Source organism: Oreochromis niloticus, linkage group LG10 (assembly GCF_001858045.2).
Source record: "Oreochromis niloticus isolate F11D_XX linkage group LG10, O_niloticus_UMD_NMBU, whole genome shotgun sequence".
Lineage (NCBI taxonomy): Eukaryota > Metazoa > Chordata > Actinopteri > Cichliformes > Cichlidae > Oreochromis > Oreochromis niloticus.
The window spans coordinates 33,616,954-33,635,380 of record NC_031975.2 but is presented as its reverse complement, the minus strand read 5'-3'; the positions used below and the strand labels follow the sequence as shown (position 1 = coordinate 33,635,380).

The 18,427-nt window shown below is 47.8% G+C and overlaps 2 protein-coding genes across 2 annotated transcripts; both read left to right on the top strand.

The window, feature by feature from the left end:
* Positions 1 to 1,016: 1,016 nt before the first annotated feature.
* LOC109203833 (uncharacterized) lies at positions 1,017 to 2,435 on the top strand. Its single transcript, XM_019363618.2, has 3 exons — positions 1,017 to 1,197; positions 1,283 to 1,565; positions 1,657 to 2,435. The coding sequence occupies exons 1-3, from the start codon at positions 1,106 to 1,108 to the stop codon at positions 1,933 to 1,935; spliced, it is 654 nt and encodes a 217-aa protein (XP_019219163.1). The 5' UTR covers positions 1,017 to 1,105; the 3' UTR covers positions 1,936 to 2,435.
* An 8,620-nt stretch (positions 2,436 to 11,055) lies between these two features.
* Positions 11,056 to 14,695, top strand: pwwp2a (PWWP domain containing 2A). The gene is given in 3 exon segments (XM_013265236.3): positions 11,056 to 12,322; positions 13,339 to 13,523; positions 13,526 to 14,695. Coding segments are annotated over 3 exon segments (2,166 nt in total). The 5' UTR covers positions 11,056 to 11,498; the 3' UTR covers positions 14,683 to 14,695.
* Positions 14,696 to 18,427: the final 3,732 nt, after the last annotated feature.

The window sequence follows — 18,427 nt, the reverse complement described above, 5'->3', positions numbered from 1 at the left end:
ATAGTTAGTCTAATTCAATTATCTGACAGAGTTCACATCAACGATGTGTGTCTTCTTCACTCTCTGCTCTTAGTTTCACTTACAGTTTTTTCTGATGGCTTGAGCACATTTTTTGTAACTATTGGCTATTTTTGCAAAACACACAAATAAGAAAACTCTTCACCCAATCAGCAAAACATTGTAGTTTTCTTGTAAAAGCGAATAACCTTTGCTTAACTCACCACACCTTTGTAAAAATGGTATTTTTGTATCAAACAGGCCATCAAATTAATAAGCACACAATGCACCAACTACACACTGATGGTATGAATGAAAAACACACCTGGCTTTTGCTTTCTCTGTGCACAAGGTAGGCTATGTCAGATTGAGCTCATACTTTTGTCATAGATCCGTAAGCATAGAGGGATCCAAACTTCAAGTACTGGTGTTTATTCACACACATCAAAACAAACACAAGTGTTTACAGTTTTTTCTGAATGCTTAAACCCTAACTGTGATTCTTATAGCACAATTTCTAAAACTATTAATACTTATAGCAAAACCACTCACTGAGTTTGCAAAACTAAAAGCACAAACACTGCTTTGCACTCAGTTTGCCATTTTGTAACACACACTTTGCAAAACTGTAGCTACAATCCACTGCACAACACTCTTTTTGCAGAACTGTAAACACAACTCACAGCTTTACACTCAATTACCAAATTTCCAACACACTCCTAGCAAAATTATACACATGTATGGCTATCATTAACACTATTTTGCCAAATGTCTGGCACACTTTCACATGTGAAAACTGTTTTAGATAATTAGTCCACTTTGCAATCAGCCTAAGCACTATAAACAGGCCACAGGTAAGCTGTCTATGTGGAGTACAATGGAAGGAGCAGCAAGAGTGAGAAGAGTGAGAATCAGAGGAGGCCGAGGGAGAGGACGTGGAGGTGAAGAAGTTGGAGGAAGAGGACGTGGAGGTGAAGAAGTTGGAGGAAGAGGACATGGAGGAGCAAGAAGAGGACGAGGAGGGGAAAGAGGAAGGGTAAGAAGAGTAAGAAACAGAATAACTGATGACATCAGAGCTACAATAGTGGACCATGTCATCAACCATGGGATGACCCTGAGGGAAGCTGGCCAACGGGTTCAGCCTAAACTGAGCCGCTACACTGTGGCAGGCATCATTAGGACATTTCGAAATGAGAATCGGTGAGTACTTTGTAGCACTGCCATACTCTAATGAGAAACACAACAGTACCATACATGCAAAAATACTGAAATTGTTACTTTACAGAATTGCTAGACGTCCAGATGTTGGGGGCAGAGGCAGAATGTTCACTCCAGAGCAAGAGACCCATATAGTGAACATGGTGATTGCCAATAATGCAATAAGACTGCGCGAAATACAGCAGCGCATAATTGATAATGACACCATCTTTCAAAATATACACAGTGCAAGCATTTCTGCACTGAGTCGTGTACTTGCGCGCCACAGAATAAGAATGAAGCAAATTTACAGAGTTCCTTTCGAGAGAAACACAGAACGTGTAAAGCAACTGCGATATGACTATGTGCAGGTAAGCTAGTGTCATTGGTTCTGAATTTGGAAGTGCATACTGTAGTGCTGTGCATGGGCCTGATGTGTTGCATTTGTTTTGTCTTGTCCAGAGAGTGATGGAACTAGAAGCAGATGCAATGGGACATGAGCTACTTTTTGTGGATGAGGCCGGTTTCAACCTCAGTAAAACCAGGAGACGTGGCAGGAACATTATTGGACACCGTGCCATCATCAATGTCCCAGGACAACGTGGTGGTAACATAACCATGTGTGCAGCTATAAGCCAAAATGGTGTTGTTCACCATCATGCAACCAAAAAAAAAAAAAAAAAAAAGACTTCCGGCGCCCCCGTGTGCGGCAGCCAGTTACAGCAGCTCTGCTCATTCTGAGTTTCTTTCTGTCTTATCTTTTTCTTCTCGTAATTTTTTATAACTAACATATTAGTAATTAGTCTCTGCAACCATGTTCTACCGTTTTGTGCTAGTTCTGGTCGTTTTTCTTAGTTTTTTTTCTACTTTTTTCACTCGTGTCTGGGGACCCAGAGCAGGGATCCTTTGTTTACAGTAAGGATCAGCTGTTAGCGCTGCGTCCCACAGCGGTACTGCCGGTGTTCTGGGAATCCATCCTACCTGACAAAACTTCCTACCCAACTTTTCTGCGCAGACGCGGCTCATGCGCACAACACCAACGCTGAATTAACTTCTTTTTCCCTCACCCATCCAGAATACTTCTTAAGGTTATGGTTATGGTTAGGGTTATGGTTAGGGGTAGGGTTAGGTTTACTCGCAAGTCACGGTCAAATTATAATACGGGTAGGACGTTTTGTCAGAGTAGGATGGTTTCTCAGAACACCGGCGGACAGACTCGACATTCCCAGCGAGCTGAGGAGGAAAAGACGGGGTGTCGTGCTGGGAAGGAGCGCCGTCGCCCGAGAAGGAGACGTTATCGACCATCTCTTCCTTCTGTAATTATTGGAAATGTAAGATCTTTGCCCAATAAGATGGATGAGCTCACGTCGCTAACCTGGTCACAGAGGGAGTACCGGCAATGTAGCATCATGATGCTAACGGAGTCGTGGCTAACACCGCTAACTCCGGACACGAGCGTGACACTACCGGGATTCCAGCTGCTGCGAGCGGACAGGATGAGAGACAGCGGTAAGAGGAAAGGAGGGGGACTGGCAGTGTTTGTGAATGACAGATGGTGTAACCCTGGGCACATCACTGTGAAAGAACAACTCTGCAGCAGAGACATTGAGCTGTTAGCCGTTAGCATGCGTCCGTACTACCTGCCCCGGGAATTCTCGCATGTTATCGCGATAACAGCGTATGTCCCCCCCCTCGGCCAACACGGATGCAGCCTGTGACACAGTACAGAGATGGTCGGAGGAGAGCGAGGAGGCTCTTAAGGATTGTTTTGAGTCCACTGTGTGGGAGGTGATCTGTGACGACCACGGAGAGGACATCGACAGCCTTACTACATGCATTACTGACTATATTAATTTCTGTGTGGATAACACTGTACCTACCAGGACTGTACGGTGTTTCTCCAACAACAAACCTTGGATTACCCCAGAAATTAAAGCCGTCCTCAAGCAGAAGAGGAGGGCCTTCAGGATAAGATGAAGGTTTGCTGTGTTTGTTGAACAGTGTTATAGTAAAACCAGGGAAACTGAAACTTGCTCCTGTTAAATGTTCTTAAGTCTTTTGCTGTATAAATAGTGGTATTTTTTTTTCAAAAGATACAGTAAATAATGTTAGTAGTGGGTGATATCATGTAAACACTGTCATGATTTTGTGTAAACATTTTGTCATTTGTAAACTATAAATGACATGGATTCTACATTGTAACTGATGTGATGTTCTATAAAGTGGTTTTAATTAAAAAAAAAAAGAAAGAGGCAAAAATTAGTTTGTTTCTTTATTCAACTTTTGAACAGTGGTACTCAGTACATATTCAGTAAATGCAAATTATTTACATGGCAGTGCACTACAGGCATAAATTTAGACCCCTAGATAAAACATTATGGCATTATAGCAGTGACAACTCCTCCACAGTAGCAGGTGGGATTTTTCATTTTTGAGGACGGCTCCTTTTACCTTTCAATACGGATGGTCTGTTTATGTTTTGATCAAGAGCCTTTTTTTGGGCAGCTGAAGAGGAGAAGTCTATCTTATTGCCAACCTCTGGCTGTATCTTGGTCACATTACCAGGCAAAACCCAGTATGCAGGTTCATCTGTAACAGTCCTTGTGCCACAGATCCGCACTGTTGCTTCTACATTAAACAGAAGAGCAGCGACATGGGTGCAGGTCTCCACGACTCCGGCCATACAGGTGCAGTGGGCGGCTTCAACCTTCCCTGTGATGCTCACAGTGACCCATGGCTGCAATGCTGGTTCATTCAGTCTTTGAGAGTGCAGCACCTGAAACACACACAGACAAAGTTAATTTAAAGACAAGAACTATGAGCCAAGGCTGACATAAATGTGTTTTATCTACTTTATCATAAATGTAACAAAGTGTTTAGAAAGTTAGCACATACATGTAATTTTTCATTTCTTTATGTGTCCATCTATAAAACGCTGCATTTTATAGGGTAAATCTGCCTGTTTTCTGTCAGAAACCTGCCTGCAGAAAATTAACCTAAAGTATGTAATGCAAGGATGTCATCACTTTAGAGATGGAGAAAGCATAAAGTGACAATTATGAATCACTTAATATGATAAGGAGATTCTGCAGGTCATTAATCAATGTATAAAACTAAAGATGTATTTTTAGTGACACAAGATACAAATATTGAAGCAAGATGTATAATTAGAATTATTTATAATAAATATGAATAAATCATTGCAGTTTCTTTAACCATAGAGAATAACTAAATCCTTCAGGACAATGTCACATCAATGCACTGAACTCACTATGTTATTCACCTAACAGCCTCCACATGTTCTCACTGTAATTTCACCCTCATGAATGAATTTATGCTGCACTAATCTGAATGTTTGCAGGGAAATCAAACGCATTTCACTCGCAGTACTCAAGCTGACTTACCTTTGTTTGAATGACGAGTTGTACGCGCTGACTCCACAGATAAGGTACGAAAATATGTCAGGCTACGTCAGTAGCGGTTGGTCTTCAGGGTTTCTACTCCACCGCTGTGTTTCATACGGGTCCACATTTCCAATGCACGCGATTTTCTGCAAGTACCGCCGCTTCGCCTCTGGACGCAATCGGTCTCTATACAGTCCATTCTCTTTTGAGCTGCTTTTAAGCATCTTGTAATCGTCGTTCGTTTTGATTCGTAGACCCCGAAAATGGTGCCGCGCTCCCACAATGCATTGCGGCGTGACGTCAACTCCAAAGCCCTATACACACTCAACACAAGGCTCCAGCCTGTCTCTCTCAACCACCCAGGTTAGGAGGGAACTGAGGAGGATTAAAGCCAAGAAGGCAGCGGGTCCAGATGGCATCAGCTCGAGGGTCGTCAGGTTCTGCGCTGACCAACTGTGTGGTGTGATGGAGCACCTCTTCAACCTGAGCCTGAGGCTGGGAAGAGTCCCACAGCTCTGGAAAACCTCCTGTGTTGTTCCAGTGCCAAAGACTTCACGCCCCAAGGACCTCAACAGCTACAGGCCGGTGGCTCTGACATCCCACCTGATGAAGACCCTGGAGCGGTTGGTCCTGGCTCAGCTTTGGCGCCTTGTGAGCTCATCACTGGACCCACTTCAGTTTGCCTACCAACCTGGCATTGGAGCGGATGATGCCATCATTCACCTCCTACATCGTTCCCTCGCTCACCTGGAGACCGCTGGGAGCACTGTGAGAATCATGTTCTTTGATTTCTCCAGTGCCTTCAACACCATTCTTCCCTCGGTTCTGAAGGACAAGCTGGAGAACTCTGGAGTGGACCATCACCTCACTACCTGGATTTTGGACTACCTCACCGACCGACCACAGTATGTGAGGACACAGGGCTGTGTGTCGGACAGGGTCGTCTGCAGTACGGGGGCCCCACGGGGAACGGTTCTGGCTCCGTTCCTCTTCACCATCTACACTGCAGACTTCTCCCACAACTCCACCCAGTGCTTCCTGCAGAAGTTCTCTGATGACTCTGCAATAGTCGGCCTCATCACTGATGGGGACGACAAGGAGTACAGAGGACTAACTCAGGACTTTGTGGACTGGTGCCAGCTGAACTACCTCCAGATCAATGCCAGTAAAACCAAGGAGCTGGTGGTAGACTTCCGCAGGCACAAACATCCTCCACTGCAACCACTGAACATCCAAGGTATGGACATTGAGGCTGTGGACAGCTACAGGTACCTTGGTGTTCATCTGAACAACAAACTGGACTGGACTCATAACTCAGACGCCCTCTACAGGAAAGGGCAGAGCAGGCTGTACCTGCTGCGGAGACTCAGGTCGTTTGGAGTGGAGGGCCCACTCCTGAAGACCTTCTATGACTCTGTGGTGGCCTCAGCCATCTTTTATGGTGTGGTCTGCTGGGGCAGCAGCATCTCTGCTGGGGACAGGAAGAGACTGAACAGGCTGATCCGAAGAGCCAGCTCTGTTCTAGGATGCCCTCTGGACCCAGTGGAGGTGGTGAGCAGTGTTGGGAAGGTTACTTTTAAAATGCATTCCATTACAGAATACAGAATACATGCCCCAAAATGTATTCTGTAACGTATTCCGTTACGTTACTCAATGAGAGTAACGTATTCTGAATACTTTGGATTACTTAATATATTATCGTGCTGTTTACAACTACGTGAATGTATTATTGCTGTGATTTATTACTGTTACTGAAGGTCCGCGGCTCCGAACCGTAGTAAAGGGACCTCTGGCTAATACGTCGGGTTCCGTGTCGGGCTGGTAGCCGAAAACTAGCTTTACTTTGTTGTCTGGGTCAACTTTGCTTGCCAGAGACAGAGAGAGGCGTTGAAAGGCTGCTCCAACGGAACTTATTTTTTCCGGAGGAAAACACGAACACAGTGTACAGTTGAGTCTTAATAGCTTACTTACAGCTGGGCTCGTCAGGCACTCTTCTTGGCTGCAGTGGTTATTATTATATTTACATGCTTCCAGCTCCCGTTTTTGCTCCGTGACAGCTCGGACTTTTCCTTTCTCTCCCTCCCTCGCTCACAGACACATAACGTGTATGGCAGTCCATTCTCCCTGCAGCACGGACTACACTGCCCATGATGCTACATTCTTTAGGGCCATGCCTGTAGCATTCTGCCTTTTAGCTTAGCACAACAACAACAACAAAAGGCGCTCTCTCACCCAGGAAACACGCAGAGAGAGAGCGCGTCACCCTGTAACCATGGCAACCGTAACGCTGCCGCCTGGAACAACAGAACATAGCTGTCAAACAAACCCAAATAATCCTGACCCGCGACAATATGAAACAGGAAAGTACCGCCGTGTAATCCATTTATTTCAACAAAGTAACTGTATTCTGAATACCACCTTTTTAAACGGTAACTGTAACGGAATACAGTTACTCATATTTTATATTCTAAATACGTAACGGCGGTACATGTATTCCGTTACTCCCCAACACTGGTGGTGAGTGACAGGAGAATGGCAGCTAAGCTGTCATCCCTGTTGGACAACATCTCCCACCCCATGCAGGAGACTGTGACAGCACTGAGCAGCTCCTTCAGTGGCTGCGGCACCCACGGTGTGGGACGGAGAGATTTCGCAGGTCTTTCCTCCCCACTGCTGTCAGACTCCACAACAAAGACTTTAACTGATCAAACACACACATCCACACATGTGCAATAACACTAATGTGCAATAATCTTTTCTGGCATCGTTGTATTTTTACTCAGTTGTATATAGCATTGGTATTCTATTTTTATCTTATTGTATATTTTATTCTATTTTATTCTACTGTATATAGTATTTTATTTTATTCTATTCTGTACAGTTGTGTACTGTATTTATTCTTATTTTATTTTATTCTAATTTTTACTTCATAACTTTTGCACTGTCCACTTCCTGCTGTGACAAAACAAATTTCCCACGTGTGGGACTAATAAAAGTCATCTTATCTTATCTTATCTTATCTTATCTTATCTTACCATCATGCAACCATAGGCCCATACAACACTGCACACATTATTGCTTCCTGGACACCTTGCATGACATGCTCACTGTTCAGAGACCAGAGCAGACCCGATATGTCATCATATGGGACAATGTTAGTTTCCATAGGGCTGCTTTGGTCTGCAACTGGTTTACAGACCACCCATCCTTCATGGCACTCAACCTCCCTCCATACTCTCCATTCTTAAATCCCATCGAGGAGTTCTTCTCTGCCTGGTACTGGAAAGTGTACGACCGACATCCTCATCAACAGGCTTTTACAGGCAATGGAGGAGGCATGTGGAGATATTGACCAGGCATCATGTCAGGCCTGGATACGGCATTCAAGGAGATATTTTCCCCGGCGCCTTGGACTGGAGGATATCACATGCGATGTGGACGAAATTTTGTGGCCGGACCCAGAAAGACAACATGATGTAGGCTGATTGTCTTTTTTTTTTTCCTTTTTTTTGTGAAATTCCTATTTTGTGTTCTGACTTTGTCTTGGTTTTGATGAGTGTGAATAAACACCAATACTTGAAGTTTGAATCCTTGTATGTTTACATGACACTATGACAAAAGTGTGACCTCAAATTGACATCTGTACACAGAGAAAGCAAAAGCCAGATGTGTTTTGTATTCATACCATCAGTGTGCAGTTGGCGCATTGTGTGCTTAGTAGATGATGGCTTGTGTGTACTGTTTGATACGAAAACACCATTTTTACGAAGGTGTGAAGAGTTAATCTAGCTGTGTTCGCTTTTGCAAGAGAACTACAATGTTTTGATAATTGGGTGACAGGTTTTCTTATTTGTGTGTAGAGTTTTGCAAAAATAGCCAATAGTTACAAAAAATGTGCTTAAGCAATCAGAAAAAACTGTATTTCCAAGTCAAAACGAAATAGTAATTTCACTGAGGAAAAAAAAGAAATCAGTCTACATCGTGTCGTCTCTGTGGATCTGGCCACAAAATTTCGTCTACATCACGTGAAACGTCCTCTAGTCCAGTGGTCCCCAACCTTTTTTGTGCCACGGACCGGTTTATTCCAGACAATGTTTTCACGGACCGGCCTTCAAGGTGTCGCGGATAAACACAACAAAATAAAACTAGTACCGGTACCAAAAAAAAAGAAGATTTATTCATAACACACGTGAAAAGACCCAGGAAAAGCGAGTTAACGATAAAAACGATAACAAAATAACGCTGAAAACCGATAAAAACCCTGAAAACCATACATTTCACACCTGAGCGTCAACTCTCGCGGCCCGGTACCAAACGACTCACGGGCCGGTACCGGTCCGGGGCCCGGGGTTGGGGAGCGCTGCTTTAGTCCAAGGCACAGGGGAAAATATCTTCTGGAATTTTACATCTATGGTATTGTTGTGTTTCTCACTGGCATTTGGCAGTGCTACAAATCTTAGTGCAAAGTGACTGTACTAACCGACTCTCATTTCAAAATGTCCTTATGATGCCTGCTACAGTGTAGCGGCTCGAGTTAGGCTGAACCCGTTGGCCAGCTTACCTCAGGGTCACTCCATGGTTGATTACATGGTCCACTATTGTAGCTCTGATGTCATCAGCAATTCTATTTCTTACTCTTCTTACCCTTCTTCTCCCCCCTCCTCGTCCTCCTCTTGCTCCTCCTTGTCCTTGTTGTCCTCTTCGTCCTACTTGTTCACCTCCACGTCCTCTTCCTCGGCCTCCTCTACTTCTCACTCTTCCTGCTCCCTCCACTGTACTCCACACACAGAGCTTACCTGTATTATAGTGCTTAGGCTGATTGCAAAGTGAACTAATTATCTAAAGAAGTTTTCACATGTGACAGTGTGCCAGACAGTTGGCAAAATAGTGTAAATAATAGCCATAAATGTGTATAGTTTTGCTAGGAGTGTGTTGATCATTTGGAAATTGAGTGTAAAGCAGTGAGTTGTGTTTACAGTTCTGCAAAAAGAGTGCTGTGCAGTGGCTTGTAGCTACAGGTTTGCAAAGTGTGTGTTACAAAATGGCAAACTGAGTGCAAAGCAGTGTTTGTGCTTTTAGTTTTGCAAACTCAGTGAGTAGTTTTGCTATAAGTATTAATAGTTTTAGAAATTGTGCTATAAGAATCACAGTTAGGGTTTAAGCATTCAGAAAAAACTGTAATCCGGTTGTTCAGTGATGACGTGACGAATCCTACTTCTGGGCCTAAAGCAGTCTGCGTTTAATATGGCTTTTGTGTTGTTAACATGTTTAATGTTTTGTATTTTCTTCTATTTAATCTCAAAAAGCTCCTAAAAACAGTCAGTGATCACTGTTGACCTCCCTCGGCTTTTATTACCGCTAATCATTTATTTAAGCTCAGTTTTTAAAACCTTACGATGTAACTACAGCACAGCCCATGCAGCAGTATATGAATGACTAACCTCGTATTGTGGATGGATTATCTCACTTGTTCTCCTGGCTGGAATTTAGTCCTTTTACAGCATCCTGCCATGCTATTACATTTGTTCCTGACCACCGAGAACACTCACGTTAACTTTTATCGAGTGGAAAAAAAGTTAGCTTGTTTATATTATGCTAACATAGCTGTGTCGCTAGCGGTCACGTAGCACATCATTGTATACCAGCTAGCCAAACTTCAGTAACCCTACAAACGTCACTGCTGTTTAGTTTTCTGTCTTCATTTATGTTGGAAGTTATAGCAGAGCTGTACGTTTGAATTTGTTTCCAAAACCCCGCAGTCAGGACATGCTATATTGTATTTAGATAGAAGCTAGCGAGCTAACTTCCTGCTAACTTCTAACGTTAAATGTCATAAATTCCATTTTCATGGATGCCTGGATGTTAAACTCAATTGTTACACCTGGTAGAGCAGAACACTGATGATTTTATTAAAGATGAAAGACTTTAGACAGTTTTTCAACTCTCAGTAATGCCACAGTGATCGTTTGATATATGGACCTGCAGCGGAGTTTAGGCCCAGACACGGCCAGTGACGTCAGACTGAACAACCGGATAGGAATCTGTTTAATCCAGCAGTCGCTCACTGGGGCTCGTATGATGGTTGGGGTTACTCTGTGTCAAATAACAACTGCTGTGGTTATTTGGTTCTATATAAATAAAGTTTCACTGAATTGAATTAAAATGTAAATAACAACAGAGTCTGGTAAACTTCTGTTTTACTCACAGTGGAACAAAGAAGTCATATAAAGTCACAAAAGGCAGGAAACGTCAGGTTTAGTATAGAGACAGCTGGAGGAAGGTTGAAGAGTTCGTGATTGTGTTTTTAACCATTCAGGGAGACTTGGAGCAGCCACGCGGTGGCGCTGTTTTTCAGGATCATGAAGGCAGATTACTGTGTTTAGATCAGGGCTGTGATTGGCTCCGGACGTACAAACAGAAAGTCTTATTTCAGAGAGAGAGAGAGCAGACGTTTCTGAGGGACCGGAAGTCTCTCAGAGCTTTAAAGTGTAAGAATATGTTTGATGTGATCTTCTATGGTCATGTTTGTCACTGACACACAACAGAGTGCCCGCTGATCAGCTGCGCGGTGATCAGCTGCTCATCGATCACAGGTTTCGGGTGTTGTGATTACTGGGACCTCCATGATGCTGTCTCTGCTCCATTTTCTGCCTCTGTGGTCACACATCGATCCGCCCTGCGTTGGTTATTCCTCATGTTTTTGTTTCGTCGAAGATACACGCCCTCTGGCGGCCTCTGGCAGCCTCACCACGCTCTGACATAATCAGCCAATCAGAGACGAAGTTTTGCCACGTCCCGTTTGATTGACAGGGGTGTCGGCGAATAGCGGTGCGCCTACGCCGTTGGCCTGTGTTGCGGGAGGGCGGGGCTCCGCTCCGCTCGGCAGCACAGCGGAAGAAAATGGCGGCCGTGGCTGCAGAGCCAGGAGCTGCGGCGGTTCCGACAACAGCCACCGACGAGGGCCCACCAGAGCCGGGCCCGGCGGGAGCCCGATCGGAGTGCGAGGGACCGCGGGAGCCTGGGCCGGCATTGGACCTGGCCGCGATGCGGGCGGAGGACGGAGGGGATGCGGAGGGCCGCCATGTCAGGCCGGAGCTGGAGCCCGCGGCGGGAAACGCGCCTGCGGAGAGCGACGAAGCGAGCGGCTCCGGGCCGCCGGAGCGGGTCAACGCGGACCGCTTCTCCCCCGGACTGCCTGTGGACCCTGAGGGCGGCGGAGACGTGTCTGCGCAGGAGGCGTACCGTGGCCCGGACCCGCAGCCCTCCGCTGTGTTCTTGCACTCATTCCCGGCCGCGCCACCCGTCACCGAGGCCGGCCTATCTCTGGCCGAACCTGCCGAACCCACCACCAACGAGACCACGGACCGAGCCGAGACCGCGGGCCGGGAGCGGGGCTACACGAGCCTGGAGCAGGCGGAGCGGAGGCCCGCGGCGGACACTGTGCTGGACGGGACGGCGGACGGTCCGGACCCGGACCCAGCGGGGCCCGAGGAGCCGGCTGCCAGAGGCCCGAGGGATTCCTCCCCGCCCTGCCGCTCACCGAAACGGCGGCTGCTGACCGAGCCTGCCGCCGAGAATCGAGCCGGAGCCGCCTCTGTGTTGGACCTCAGTCCCGGGTCCGAGGTTCGGGTCTGCCTGGACCACGTCATCGATGACGCGCTGGTGGTGTCTTTCCGGCTGGGAGAGAAGGTGTTCTCCGGGGTCCTGATGGACGTTTCAAAAAGGTGAAACTTTATTAGCAGCAGGGGATCGATGTGATTGATCCTGATCTGTGAGGCAGTTTAAAAACAATTAATAATGATTAGTATTTATATTTGTAATTGTTTTAGGGATTTAAATGTGTCGAGCTCACCTGTATGAACAGGTGATTTGGTCAGGTAAACACACCTGCAGGGTGCAGGTTTGGCGCTTGTCTTGCTCCACATTAAAGCGTGACCTCTGCAGCAAGCTCATCAGAGATGTTCAGGTTCAGTCATCAAGTACTCTAGTACAGTAATGAGATTACTGACTCAAAGAGCTCCTCTGTTTCCTCAGAGCTTTAATGTGCACAGGAAGTGTAAATGCATCGCTGCGAACGGCTGCAGGGATTGATTAGGCTGCAGTATAAACCAGATACACCTGAGCCTGCTGACCTTTGACCTGATTGGTGATGGATACAGGACAGAAGCAAGCTAAGAGGGAGAGTGTCTCTATTGTCACTACATGTGCAGCGAGATACAGAGCTCTGCTGCTCATTGCACGGGGGGGGGGGGGTACTGTATACAAGACTAATACACCTTACCGGGGGCGCTAAAACACACGTGAAGACCTATGACCTCTGACATCACTTTTTCAGCAGTGTAATGAGTGCTGATGGATAATCAACCACCCATAACCTTCGTAACCACAGTTACACAGTCAGAGTTACACAGTGGTATTTTCACAGTGGTTTCTTTCTCATATATAAACACATACAGTGTTGTTGTTGTGCAAAAGTTTTGAATCACTTTTTGTTACATTTTTGCAGAGATTTGTCAGCATCATTATTTATAAATCGTTATTATCAGTTACTGTTTGTTTATTCTTATTCAACACGGGGGGGGGTCTGAATATGAAGAAATGAGGGTGACTCACGACTTTTGCACAGTACTGCATGTGTACGAGCAGTATTTGAAAATGTGACCGATTACTGCCGGGTGTATTTTCCATATGTGATGCGTTGGCTGTGTCAGGGTCTCACGCTCGCCATGTTTGCTTCCAGGTTCGGTCCGTACGGGATTCCCATCACCGTGTTCCCACGCCGGGACGACCGGAGTCGACCTCCCACGTCTGTCCAGCAGCCGCTGCCGGTTAGCGACGACTTCCCGCCCACCAAAAAGGAAGAGAACGCTGCTCCGCTCCCTCCTCAGGACTGCACCTCTAAACCGCCACCGCTGTTTCAGGAGGGGCGCCGTACCCGCCTCCTTTGTTCATCAGGGACACCTACAACCAGGCCTTACCTCAGCCGCCGCCGCGCAAGATTAAACGGCCGAAGAGGCGCTACCGCTGCGAAGAGCCCACTTCCATCATGAACGCCATCAAGCTCCGCCCCCGACAGGTACTCTGCGACAAATGCAAAGGGGTGGTGGCGTCAGGTGGGCACCGGGAGACACGGCGGGGGCCGGTGGACCTGAGGAGCGACGAGACTTCGCGGCGGCGGAAGGCGGCAGAGGGACCGATCTCTGCTGAGGTAAAGCGTCTGAGGAGCGACGACAAAGGACGGCCCCCGGCCACCGACCGGCGCTCGTCATCAGGGATACGTGTGTCATCTTCGTCGCCATCCTCTTCCCGCCGCGTTTTGAGGGGAGTGGCCTCATCCTCATCCTCAGCGACCTCGAGCTGCATGCGCCTGAAGCTGAACTCTAAGAAGGTTCTGACCAAAGGGTCAGCTGACCGCTCCAAGGCGCGGCAGGTGCTCAAGACGCTGGTGAGGAGCTCGCAAACGCCGCCACCACAGCGCCGGCCCAAAGACCAGGACCAGGTCCGCCCCAAGGCTGTGACCCGAGCCGCCACCCTGCAGAACCACAACCAGAAGGTCCACTTCACCCGCCGCCTGCAGCACCTCAGCGCTGCCGCCAGCACACCGCTTCCGCCCAGAATGCGCCTCAAACCCCAAAGGTATCGTACTGACGACAGCCAGGCACAGAGCTCCTCCTCCTCCTCGTCCCCGCCCAAACACAGCGCTCGCTCATCACCTCCCAAACCAGAACTAAGCCCCGCCTCAACACCCAACCCACCCACAGCCCTGCCCCCACTTCAAGTAACTGCTCCTCCCCCAACGCCATCCTGTATGGAAAGCGTTGCCGTGGAGATGCAGGTGGCGTCTGAGGGGAGAGTAGGAGGTCCTCCCTCCTCCTCCTCTCTAGACTCCACCCCCTCAGAGTGTAGCTCCACAGACAATTTTGAACTCCCCCCACCCGGAGACCCTCCCTCTTCGTCTTCTCCCCCCCATAACTCCCCCTCCTCAGCTCCACGGTGCCCCCCTCCTCTCCGCCCGCCGGCCCTCCCCTCAGAGCTGATGGCGAGGAAGTGCAGTGTGGCGTTGGGGAGGAGGGCAACGACCTGAAGAGGCGCCGTAAGTCTTCCACGTCGTCCTCCTCCTCCTCGTCATCGTCATCCTCCGTCTTCTCCAAGGCCGTTTCAAAATGTCCGCTCCCGGACGGCCGCACCATATGCGTCGGCGATATCGTGTGGGCGAAGATCTATGGCTTCCCGTGGTGGCCGGCGCGCGTGCTCAGCATTACGGTGTCGCGGCGTGGCGATACAGGGCTGGCGGTGCAGCAGGAGGCACGTGTGTCGTGGTTCGGCTCGCCCACCACGTCCTTCCTGCCGCTCGCACAGCTGTCGCCCTTCCTGGAGACGTTCCAGTCGCGTTTCGACAGGAAGCGGAAGGGCCCGTACCGCCGCGCCATCGCCGAGGCCGCCAGCGCTGCCAAGCAGCTCACGCCAGAGGTGCGGGCGCTGCTTACACAGTTTGAGACGTAGCATCGGCCGCCGCCCACTCGCCCCATCCTCACAGACCTCTGCCCACCCCTTTCAGACAGGCCCCGCCCATTCAGAGGAGGTGGGAGGAGCTAAAAATGACTGATGGACAATGATGAGTGTGTTTCACATTTATGAGGGGGGTGGTGGGGATCTGTCGGGGGCGGGGATATCTTCAGTCACTGGCGGCGTTTCAGTTTTCCGCACCGTGGGAAATGTTTTGTAGATAATTAAGCCTGATGGTTGGCTGGCAGAGCAATGATGTCACAGTATTAATAAACACTAATTAAGCTCCTCGTAGTAATTGACTGATCTGATTGGCTGCCGGTGGCTGGCGGTGTGAAATGCTGCAGAGTGATGTCACTTCCTGTTGATAAAACAGACTGAAAACTTTGGGGGGTTTTTTCTAGAAACTTCGTTTCCGTACAAAATTGAATAAACTGTGAACAAAGTGAGGTCCAACCCGCAGCCCGGGGCCCCAAACGTGGCCGTGCTGAGCCACTGTCAGGACGGTGCGTTCGAGGCCCCGGGCTGCTCGGGCGGCCCAACGCTCTCTGATGATGATGATGAAGGTGATGATGCTGGTGATGAAGGTTCTCTGCTGTCAGACTGTTTACCGTCTGTTTGCAGATCAGAGAGTCCTGCTGGACAAAATAACGGGAACAGTGTGTACATGTGTTGCTTCCTGTTTGAATCTGAATAAACGCTCAAACTTCTCTGACCTTCGGCCTCGTCATTTACACTCTTCTTCTGTGGTGTTTCTCTGGCGGAGACCTCGGACTTTCTCACCTGCAAACAGATGTTTGGTAAACGGATCTCCACAGCTGCTCCCAGACGCCGCCCACATTTGCCTCTTGTTTTCTAATCTGCCTCAGGCTGATTGGTCCGTTCGCTGGTCAGGTGGTGGTGGTTAATTCCTTTAGTTCACAGATCCCGCAGATCCTGAAACTAAAATCCAGAACTGTGATCTCCTAAATGCCCTTGTTCCCGTGAGTGTGCCGCTCAGGTCCGTTAGCATCATCGCAGGGGCCTCTAGATCAAACCTGAGGCAGGACCAGTCCGGCTGGTGAAGCAGGTAGCAGCAGGTGAACACAGCGTCCTCACGTGTTATTAACCATCAGCTGTTATCAGTCAGACTTAGTGTAGATAAAGCTGATCGGGGTCCTGGTTCTGGTCTGGGTCAGTGTTTGAGAGGTCGGCACAGTTACATGTAGTATCCAATCACTGAGCTCCGCCTACACTGAAAAAACAGCATCTGCTTCTGAAAAACAACGTCAGCAACGAAGTTTCTTCTGGAGCCCACCTGATGGTGACAGCCGTGGTTACAAAACCATTTATGGTTTATCCGGTCTTTACGTGATGATGTATGAACCCTGGGTCCAAACTCCACTGCGTATATTAGGCCTGTTGTGTTTAACATGCTTTGTATTTTGTTCTATTTAATCTGAACAAGCCCCTAAAAACAGTCAGTGTTCATTGTCGGCCTCTCGGTTTTTATTACCGCTGTTCATTTTGGAGCTCAGTTTTTAAACTCTTACGATGTAACTACAGCCCAGCCCATGCTGCAGTATAGTAATGACTAACCTCGTATTGTGGATGGATTATCTCACTTGTTCTCCTGACTGAAGTTTGGTCTGTTTACAGCATCCTGCCAGGCGATTGCATTTGCGAGTGGAAAAAAGTTAGTGTTCATCCTCCAGATTCACTGTTTATGTTATGCTAACATAGCTGTGTCACTAGCGGTCACGTAGCACATCATTATATACCAGCTAGCCCAACTTCAGTAACCCTACAAACGTCACTGCTGTTTAGTTTTCTGTCTTCATTTATGTTGGAAGTTATAGCAGAGCTGTACGTTTGAATTTTGTCATAAATCTCTCAGTCAGAACATGCTATATCATGTTTAGGTGGAAACTAGCGGGCTAACTTCTAACTCTGTTAAATTTAATACATTCTGTTTTCATGGATGTTGAACTTAATTGTTACACCTTGTAAAGCAGCCACGCTGGTCATTTTATTACAGAGGAAAGAATTTAGACAGTTTGTAACTCTCAGTGATGCTGCAGTGTTCGTTTGACTTTGGGACCTGCAGCGGAGTTTGGACCTGGAAACGGCTAATGACGTTACATCTGGGGGTAAACAGCTTTCTGACCTCCGTGAACTCTTCCCTGCTCAGTTTATAGGAGTTAGGGTCACTATGTTTAAAGAGTAGGATTATCCGTGGAAAGCTCATTGGCTAACGATGTGCATGGCGTGTGGCTGGGCGGGTTCCTGTTGGTGTAAGAGCGTCAAAGGAGACTGGACTTCTTTAAGCTTGTAAAGCTCTGGGGCTGGTGCCTTAGGCAGGTTGTTCATCCACTATCATCTTAATATTAAAATTGATGCTAATAATAGCAACAAGTTACTAATAATAGTCCAGTTGCTTTCCTTCGCCATGTGATTGACGAATCATTAGCCAGTCAGCGAGCAGTGTCACATCCGTTCAGTTTTAAAAATGAAGATGGTGACACTGAGCACGCCTCTGACAGGACTTCAGAGACCGCCAGGTGATGTCACTGAAGCTACGTCCACTTTCGACCCCGTCAGAGGGCGCTGTGCTGATAAATCTGTGACACTCGCTGCTCCCAGAGAGGTCAGGGGATAGTGTGTCAGTCTTCTGTCAGTCAGCACCCACCCCTCACAGACAGGGTAGAACACAGACCACCAGCTTCACCATGACAACCAACAGTATCACATCATCACCACAGACGCTGCCAGCAGGTTGAAAAACTACAGTCACATTTAAAAACACTGCAAACATCCTAAAACCTGTGTGATCAGGGTCAGCTTTGGGACCGCAGCAGATACTCCAATCAATAAACTGATAAATCAACCAATCAACAGACTAAACCACTGATCAATAAGCAGATTGACAGGCTCAGGCTAAATGCTCAAGAGGTGGGTCTGGCTACACTATGGTAAACTAATCAGCTGATTCTTTGATCTCCTCATTCGTCTTTATCCTTCAGCTGCCCCCAGACTCCGCCCACATTTGCCTCTTGTTTTCTAATCTCCCTCTGGCTGATTGGTCCGTTCGCTAGTCAGGTGGTGGTGGTTAATTCCTTTAGTTCACAGGATAGGAGGCTCATCCACCTCCTCTGTCACACCGCCCCTCTGCATGTCCTCCTTCACTGCATTCATGAACCTCCTCCGAGCTCCTCCTCCTCTCCTCCTGCCTGCAGCTCCAGCTTCATCCTCCACCCTCCATCCTCTGCACATGCTCAGACCATCAGCCTCTCTCACTCGGAGCCATCCCTCCTCGGCTCACAGACTGATGTTAGAGGGGACAC

Bases quoted from the DNA above. Each gene is read 5' to 3' on its own strand.
- LOC109203833 (XM_019363618.2), top strand. From the start codon at position 1,106: ATGACCCTGAGGGAAGCTGGCCAACGGGTTCAGCCTAAACTGAGCCGC. The intron at 1,198-1,282 runs GTGAGTACTTTG...GTTACTTTACAG, and splicing joins ACATTTCGAAATGAGAATCG to AATTGCTAGACGTCCAGATG. The intron at 1,566-1,656 runs GTAAGCTAGTGT...TGTCTTGTCCAG, and splicing joins TGCGATATGACTATGTGCAG to AGAGTGATGGAACTAGAAGC.